A 9,702-nucleotide genomic window follows, 5' to 3' on the forward strand; every position below is an offset into this window, starting at 1 on the left:
CCTGGCACCTTCTGACTATCACATGTTTTCGTCGATGGGCCAGGCGCTCGCTGAGCGGCACTTCGATTTTTACGAAGACGTCCGAAAATGGCTTGATGAGTGGTTTGCCTCGAAAGATGAGGAATTTTTTTGGCGTAGTATACACAAATTGCCCGAAAGATGGGAAAAATGTATAGTTAGCGAGGGCAAGTACTTTGAATAAATTTGTTTTTGCTTCTTAGGAAAAAAATGTGTTTTTCTGACTAAAAAACAGCGGATTTAATACACTTATACATACCTGGTAAGTGGCATTTTGATCCTCTGACTGGAGTTGCTGCCATTATTATCATTACCAATGGCGAGGTATCAATCTGTTATACTATTAAATCAATTAATTAATCAGTTAAGCTGCGGGACCAAAAAAAAAAGTTTTGATGCAGCGATGCTGCAAGTTAACCAAGAGATGTAAGTATATATTTAACAAGAATATTCTTATATTCAACCCAATTAAAATAATAGTTTTAATTTTTTTTCAAGGATATTTTTATTGAATATCGTCTTATCCAAATCTCCTCTCCCTCCCCCCAAATAGCAACTTTAATTCTCTGTCAAAAATTATTACTCTTCGAAAAAAATTAATGTATAAAATGAAAAATTAAAACCTAGTCAGTCTGAACTAATCAAGTCTCAACTAATAAATTCCATCAAATTAAAAAGTAAAATACAAATGGTACTGTCTCTTGTTCTTTATAAACTTACCTTTTCAAAAAAAAGATAAAAAAAGTGCTAAGCATGCGTGCTTTTCGTAAAAAATCATTTGGGCCAATTTCATTGTGTTTAATAGAATTGATTATGGTTGATCACCGTAATTAATCACCGATTCGGCTTAATTCGAGTTGGTGAAACCGGTCCTTTGTACATAATACTAAGTATCCAACTCAATTAATAGTAGTTTTAATTTTTTTCAAAGATATTCTTATTGAAGACCTTCTTATTCCAACCCAATAATGGCAACTTTAATTTTCTGTCAAAAATTAAAACTTAGATGCTATAATCTTAACCAATAAAGTTAAATTCTATCAAATTAAAAGATAAAACACAAATGATATTATCACTTGTTATTTACTTAATTTTAATGATATATAAAAGATTTAATATCAACAAAATTGGCGCCAAAGTTAAATTCCATTTCTTTATGCCAAATTAAATAAATAATAATTAAATAAATATTAATCTAATGATATGTATCATTTGTATAAAAAATTTAATATCAACAACTATGGCACCAAGTTAAATTCAACTATCAAAATAAAAAATAAAACCCAAGTGATACTGTCTTTATTATTTACTTAATCTAAATGGAACTATCTTTAATTTTTATACAATGAAACATAAATATACGTATATCTTATTGAAGGATCTTCCAATCCAAATAGTTTAAATTTTTCTGGAATTATTATACCACAATTCATTCAAAAACATTTTCTCTTCTAATTAAAGTAGTGATTATTTAATTTCTCCTTCAAAATACTATACAAAGCATTATTACAAAATTACGTTACTTTGCTTAATTTAAATGTTATCACATAAAATTAAAAAATTAACTGTATAAAATGAAAAAATTTAATTTAAGTAGAAAAATTTTTTATGTAAAAACATTTGAAATGAGTAAACTTTAGATGAATGTAACATATATGATCAGAATGAGACATACGGAAAAACATTTTCTAGCTGGAAATCTCTACTTTTCAGATCTTTAAATAACGATTTTTGCGGAGTTATTGTACATGATTACAAACAATAATCCATAAAGTTTCAAAATTTTTTATGAACTTTGTAAAGTTATGCAGTAACTGAGAAGTGCACAAATACTATTTATAGTTTTCGAAAGCGTGAACTTTTAATTTTTTTTTTTTGATTGTGTGACTTTTTTCCACCGAGTTATTTAACATTGAATTGAAAATAATCCTTTTGACTTTGACTGCTCATGAAATACGAACGGAGTAACGTATAATATATATGTTAAAAAAGAAAAAAAGTTCAAAATTTTCATTTCAGATGTTCGTATCTTAGACACGTTCATTTCTTAGACACAAATAAGCTTTTTATGTAAAAACTTAAGTGAAAGATAAAGTTGAAAATTGAGACAATTTTCTATTCAACATACTCCGATCAAAAAGAGAGAAAAACCCTATGATGTTAACGTAATTTTAAAGTCAGAAATAATTTTTCGAAAAGACATCATTTTGATATCGAAAATAAAAGTCGAAAGTTTTCGAAATTTCTATTGATTTCGATGGATTTTTAGCTCCAATTTCGATTAATTTTCGAGTTGGAAATAAAATCTTGAATTGATCTAGTCAGTATAAAAATATATTACTAGTGTCACTAATGTTATCACAATAAGTAAATTCGAGTAGTGTCATTAATAGCGTAATAGTGATGGAAAAAATTTCAGTTTAAAGTTTCATCGAAATTTTATTGTGAAAATAAGTTAATACTAATTACTAATTGGCATCATATTTCAGAGGATACACGACAAAATTATAATAAAAAAAATTTATTTTATGAATTCGAAGAACTATTTTTAATTTTGATGCACCCATGCGCGGTCACTCATCCGAACCTCCACTTAGCATGTTTCATTTCTGTGATCGAACGGGAACTGCTCCTTCGAAGAACCATGAACACCTATAATGCTAATGAATGTATAATTGTAACATATCTATTCAAAGATGTTGAAAGAGACATAAAAAAATATAATTAATATTAAATATAGTAGTTGTTTATAACAAATATTACAATTATTGGAAGTAATTCTATGTTACGTCATATGTTGTCATATACTGCTACAGTAGTAACACTACTGGCTCAGCATTGACACTAGTAGTATTTTTATACTTCCAAATGATATTAGAAACTTGTATGATAGACCAACGTTTAAATTTTATTAATTAAAAATCGAGATCATTTCGATATCGATTCGAGCTAAAATTAATTAGTAGTTAGTTAGTAGTTAGTAGATCTAGTTAAATTTTGATAGAGTGATATTTTTAGAGAGATATTTTTCTTTCGATGATATTTTTCCTTGATTTTGTCTCTTATAGTAAGAGACAGCTAATAGATTGTCAGCATTTATGATAAGAGACATTATTCCCTGAAATTCTTCAATACAAAAGTGACATAGTAAGATTATATTAAATAAATTACAAAGTACAAATAAAAGTAATTTTATTCAACAGGAGTAGAACAATAAAATAAGATAGAATTATTAGAAGAAAAGATGTGCTTTTATTGACAGTTGTAAAAAATGTTCCCATTCGTAAAAAAACTCCACAAAGTTCTAAAAAGTTTCTAAAAAAGTTATAAAATTATTTATAAATTCTGAAAAATTTTGAGAAAGCTTTTATTTTTTAGATTAGATTGACATTTTTAGATTAGAGCGATATTGCAATTGTCGAAATGAAATCGAAAAAAATGTCGATTCAACCTTGAACGAAAATATTCAAAATATAAGATTACGTATCACAAATTTACTAAATATATTAAAAATGTATCAACCTCTCATTGCACTCTCTATATACGTAATTTTTTATCACTTGAAAATCTGTTGAAATTTCAATGCATTTCGAATCGACAACTTTTCCATCGACGTCGAAACGATGAGGAACTATTTCTAATTAGGTTTAGAGTCTATTGATTTCAATGGGAAAAAAAAGTAGTTGCGACATTTTTAAATTAATATCATTTTCATGTACAAGTGACTTTGGGGAAATTATGACTTTGGGGAAAACGGCAATCGCTATACTCATTCTTCTCCTTATATCACAGTAGGCATTAGCGATACCCGAAGCGTATTACATGGAGATTGCACAAATTTATGCATCTTGTGTATGTGTGTGTGTGTGTGTGTGTGAGGAAGGGGGGTGAGTTTTTACAACCGATTCTTTATTTTAACTCTTATTAAGTTTGTAATATTAGATGTGGGAAAAAGTTCGTGGCGTTTTTCCCGTTAGATGGCATTAAAAAAACGCCACGAACTTTTTCCCACACCTAATATATTACTGATTGTAACCTTCTTGTAACAGTGTGACAATGCATATCGTATCATATTCAATAAGATGTGTAGTAGTATTATATGTATATACAAAATGTACAATACATACATACATATACAATACATACATATATATACAAATACGTTCGTCTTTTATGAGCAGTCAAAATCAAAAGGACCATTTTCAATTCAATGTTGAATAACTTGGTGAAAAAAAATCGTTCAATGTTCATCAAAAAAGCAAATTAAAGGTTCACGCTTTCGTAAAAAAAGCTGTAAAAAAAAGCTGTAAACAATATTTGTGCCTGACTTCTCACTTACTGCATAACTTTACAAAGTTCACCAAAAATTTTGAAACTTTATGAATTATGTTTGTAATCGTGTAGCTCCATAAAAATCAGTTATATCGTTATTTAAAGATCCAAAAAGTAGAGATTTCCAGCTACAAAATACTTTTCCGTACATTTTATTCTGACCATGTAAGTCGAAGTTACACTCATCTAAAGTTTATTCATTTTTCGAAGACGTGAGAAGTGGCAGAATTCAATTTCTGCGGGTAATGTATTATAACATGTAAAAATCACTCACTGCTCACTGCTGCCAGAGGTATATTTTCTTCTTTATTAATTTTTTCTAAAATACATTTTCTAAAAAGTTTTTACTTTAAATACGAAGCGCCACTACGCAGAAATGATAATTGCCGCCGAGGCAATATTTTTCGCAATAAGTTTATTACAATAATTTTTTAAGATTAAATTTGGAAAATTTGAGGGAATTATTAATATTTCAGATTGATTACGTTAAAAGTTCGACAATCATATCATGCACGCAATTATTTCTGAAATTAATTCATTTATATGAATATATATATATATAATATATAAATATATATATATATATATACAATATAATAGTTCAACATCTTAACATTCAGACCGTAGTGGCGCTTCGTTCGCTATTTAAAATAATGATTATTTTAATATTATTTTTTCTGAAAATATTTCGAGATATTCTTGGAATACTATTTTAGGATTTTAGAAACATTTTACAAATATTTTAAAAATATTTAACATTAACTGAACATTGATCTAAATTAAAGATTCCGTAAACGATATTATATTATTAGTTAAAGTTGTATTACGAGAGATAACCATAAGAAATATAAATAAAATGAAAAAGATATAAATAAAAAGAAAAAAGAAAGAAATTTGCATTTACCCGATAGGTCTTTCTGGCTGATTTTGTTGATCTTCTATTCGAGTTTTGATGTATTTAGGCGATTGCTGATACTGAAATGATGAGAGAAGCGATGGCAGTCTTATTTGTTGTTGTTGCTGCCTTGATCGCGTGTTTCTAAGATCCTGATTATACATATTATAAAAAGTATTTTGTGCCGAAAAGGACATGTGTTCCATATAAACCTTATGATTCTTCTGCTGCGTAGATTGACTACGTTGATGTTGATGATACTTGATTGGTGGAGTATAAGGCTCGTTACGAAAGTTTTCTTGTTCATCGTAACTGATCGTAGATCCCGATGGTAACATGGTGTTCAAACGAAGACTATGAGTAGTCGTGTAGCCTTCAGTTGAGCCCGCGTAAAGAAACGGTGCCATCGTAATTGACTGATATGGCAAACTGAAATTCACCAACGCCATTTCTCTTGCATTCGAAAAGATTCTCCCAAGCACACTTTGGAATCTAAATTTCTCTTTCACGTTCTTACGAACGGTACATTTCTTTTGGATGACCTCGGTGATACCTTGGGCGATAGTTAACTTGATTTGGAGTAAGATCAGATACGTATCCTTATCGCATAGATCATAATCGAATTATTGACAATTTTACAAGGTAGCATCAAATTCCAAGAATCTTTGAAGTAATCGAAATTGTGCAGAGTAAAAACACTCTCATCATCGCGATCATATTAAACGTTTTTGCTTCCTGATTGCGTCAGTCGTTTCACATTCACTACATTTAAATTAGTTTATAGTTGAGTGAGTTCAACATTTTTCTTTTTTAGTCTTTAATGCTGATGTTGCTGCATAATAAATCGAAGAAAAGATTTGGATTGACTAATCAAGACTATTGTTTTCCTTTTACGTTTCTCAAGAACACATATTCGAAGTTGAACTGAAAATTGAAAAAAATCATAATTGTATCAAAAATGAAGAATCACACGAATAAAGTATTAGATAAAACTTTCCCATTACACGCCCAGCCCTAAATGATCTCTGAATGATCTTGATCTTAAGAAGGTCAAGATCATTGACATTTTCCGTCGCTCGTTATTCATTAAAAAGTTATAAATGAAAATGTTTTTATGAATAGAACACTCTTAACATAACATACATAATTTCCTGCTTTGAAAATAAAAAATCTCTACTTTAAAATAGACTTCCTGCTTTAAAAACAAAAAAAATCTCTGCTTTAAAATTGATTTCCTGCTTTAAAAACAAGAATTCTCTGCTTTTAAAATAGATTTCCTGCTTTAAAAATAAAAATTCTTTGCTTTCAAATACCATATGTAAATATGAAACCAGAATTTTTTTATAGAAAATACATGTTTATTGTATGAAAATGATAAAAAATATTTTATTCGAAGGATTGCCCATTGGTAGCTATACATTTTTTCCACATGTTTGACAATTTGTGGATGCCACGCCAAAAAAATTGTTGCTCTTTTGAGCCAAACTAGTCATCTAGCCATTTTCATACATCTTCGTAAGAAACGAAGCGCTGCTGAACAAGTGCGTGTCCCATCGATGCAAATAAGTGATAATCGGACGGAGCCCGATTATCAAGTCTGGTGAATAAGCCGCATGCGAAAGTATTTTCCAATCAAATGCCTCAATCGTTTCCTTGACTAGTTTTGCTGTGTGTGATGATGCATTATCATGAAGCAAAATCACTTTGTGTTGCCTTTTTTGATATTCCGGTCGTTTTTCACACAAAGCTTGATTCAAATTGATCATTTGTTGTAGCGTTCGGTATTAACGATTTCGCCAGATTTTAGCAGCTCATAATAGATCACACCTTTTTGATCCCAAACACAAAGCATTGTCTTCCGTCCATAGCGATTTGGCCTTGCAGTCGATGTCGATGGTTCGCCTAAAGTTACCCATGATATCTTTTATGCTTAAGATTCTCAAAATATATCCACTTTTCATCGCCAATCACAATTCGATGGAGAAATGACTTTCTTTTGTACCTGGCGAGCAACATTTCGCAAGTGGTTTTTCCTGCTGTCTTTCATTCAGTTCATGTGAAATCCATTTTTCTATCTTCTTCTCTTTCCCATGGATTTTCAAACGTATGGAGACGGCTTCTCGTGTCACATTCAATTGATCCGTGAGATGTTGTTGAGTTTGAGCGTGATCCTCATCCAACAATTCTTGCAATTCGCTATTTTCAAACTTTTTCGGTGGTTTTTCACGTTCTTCGTTTCTCACGTCAAAATCGCCACTTTTGAATTTTTTAAACTGCTCAAAGCACTGTGATTTACCAAGAGCATGCTCACCGTAAGCTTTCCGACAAGCATTCGATGCGATTCTGCAGCAGTTTTCTTCCAATGGTAACAGAAAATCGATGCTGTCCGCAAATCGTAGTTTCTAGGCACAAAATTCGACATGTTCAACGCTATTACAAACTATACTGTTGTATGAAACTTGTATTGTTGGGAGTTGAAAAATCTTTATCAGATGTCTGAACAAAGAAATGGCGTCAATGGCGCCGTCTGACGGCAACTACATTGACAGCTATGGCTATCTATTGATAAATTCCGGTTTCATATTTACATACCTGGTAGATTTCTTGCTGTAAAAACAAAAATTATTTGTAAACAATAAAAACAACTGTTTTTAAAGCAGGAAGTCTATTTTCAAGGTCAAGATCAAGATTATTCGGAGGGAATTTGGAGCTGGTTGTGTAAAGAGAAAGTTTTACCAAGTATTATTTTCATTCATAATAAAATTATATCATTATCAAGTTTTATTATGAATCAATTTAGTAAAATCTCAATCCTAACTGTAGGTATCACCATTAAAGAAAGTGAGTAAAGTAGTATATTGGAATTATAAAGAAAAATAGATACATACATCGTAATATAATCAATATGTCAAGGCATTTTTTAAACGCAATTACAGTTAACTTAAAAAATAAAATAAAATTCGTTTTTTAATTACATACGCACATGGCTACAAAATTCATCAAACATTTCGACTTACAAAGTCAACGAATTTACATTGTAATACATAATAAAATTGTCGCTCTAATCTAATTTTACATAATTATTCCAGCGTTAGGATATTAAAGATCAAAATAGGTATTCAGTCAATAGTTTAGAAGAATAAGTGTTAAATTGTATAAGTGTTTTATTTTGTTGTATTCTTCGATTGTTATCGAAGAATTCAGCTCAATCCATAATTTAATAAAAAATAATAAATGATAGTCCGATCGAGGATTTCTTCAATGACTATCTTACTGTATTCTGTATAATTAAATGTCAATTTATAATTAAATAATTAATATAATTAATTTAATAATGATGAGAAGTTATGTTCACACTTACATTAATTTATATATATAATAGAATTAAAATTTAGTCTATTAAAATTTAGTCTTCCGCACTGTCATAATAAGATACACAATAAAGGAATTTATCAAAGATATTGAAAATTACTTGCTTAGAAATAACATTGACTAAAATAATATTTAACTAAAATTAGGAATATCGCTATCCCTGAATTTCATCGCTTTCTCCACAATAATTTCACATTTGAGAATCTCTGAAATGAAAATTAATAAAATTTTAAAAGCCCATTGGAATGGGCTTAAGAGTTACTGTACTTTGTGATTGTAAAGAAGTAATTCCATGGCTACCACATTGTCTTTGTCGTGTGGAAACCACTTCTTCATTCTCTTTACATCATTGTGTCATATATTAATCATTTTATTAATTTTCATTTAAGAGATTCTCAGTAGCAGTAATGAATTAAAGAGTGGACGTAGAAATCGACTAATCAGTTGATAATAGTTGATTATTCTTCTCACATTCAATTATGATTGATTAATTTCTACGTCTACTCCTTAATCCACTATTGTTACTGCCCATTGTAGAATGGGCTTTAAACGACACTGACACATATTCGGTAGTTAAGAAAAAATCCAACATTAACGATAGAAAGTTATCTAAACAAAATGTTAAAAAATTGGCATAAGAAAGATTGATAAAAATTCAGATTAGGGGAGGGACATCCCTCTTGACATATGTCAAGGTCATGACTCTGAGTGAGTTCCAATAGGTTTTAATCATCGATCGCCTTTTGTTAACAAAAAAAGTTTTGCTACAATATATTATATAAAACAAAAATTCCTCACTTTAAAATAAATTTCCTGCTTTAGTTGTTATTATTAAAGTTGTTATTATTAAATTATGAGGCCAAAAAAGTTCTGCTACATAAAACATTCCCTGCTTTAAAATAAAAAAAGAACAAAAGTCGCTTCGCATAAAAAAGGATGTAGAGTTTACATAGGAAAATATGTACCTTTAATTTAAAAAAGAAATTGTATTGTATTGTGAATGAAATTGTATTGTGAAATTGTGAAATATTCAATGTATATATGAAATAATAATAAATAAGAATAAGCGACTTTACTTTTTTTAT

General features: G+C 29.4%; 1 protein-coding gene across 1 annotated transcript in view; it reads right to left on the reverse strand.

Annotated features, from left to right (window-relative positions):
• Nucleotides 1-5,694, reverse strand: part of LOC105622244 — a 72,014-nt gene extending 66,320 nt beyond the window's left edge. Inside the window, exon 1 of the mRNA XM_012203667.1 lies at nucleotides 5,255-5,694. Coding sequence (XP_012059057.1) covers nucleotides 5,255-5,694 — 440 coding nt within the window. The remainder of the gene's footprint in view (nucleotides 1-5,254) is intronic.
• Nucleotides 5,695-9,702: the final 4,008 nt, after the last annotated feature.

The sequence above is a fragment of the Atta cephalotes genome (genome assembly GCF_000143395.1).
Source record: "Atta cephalotes unplaced genomic scaffold scaffold00042, whole genome shotgun sequence".
NCBI classification, from domain to species: domain Eukaryota; kingdom Metazoa; phylum Arthropoda; class Insecta; order Hymenoptera; family Formicidae; genus Atta; species Atta cephalotes.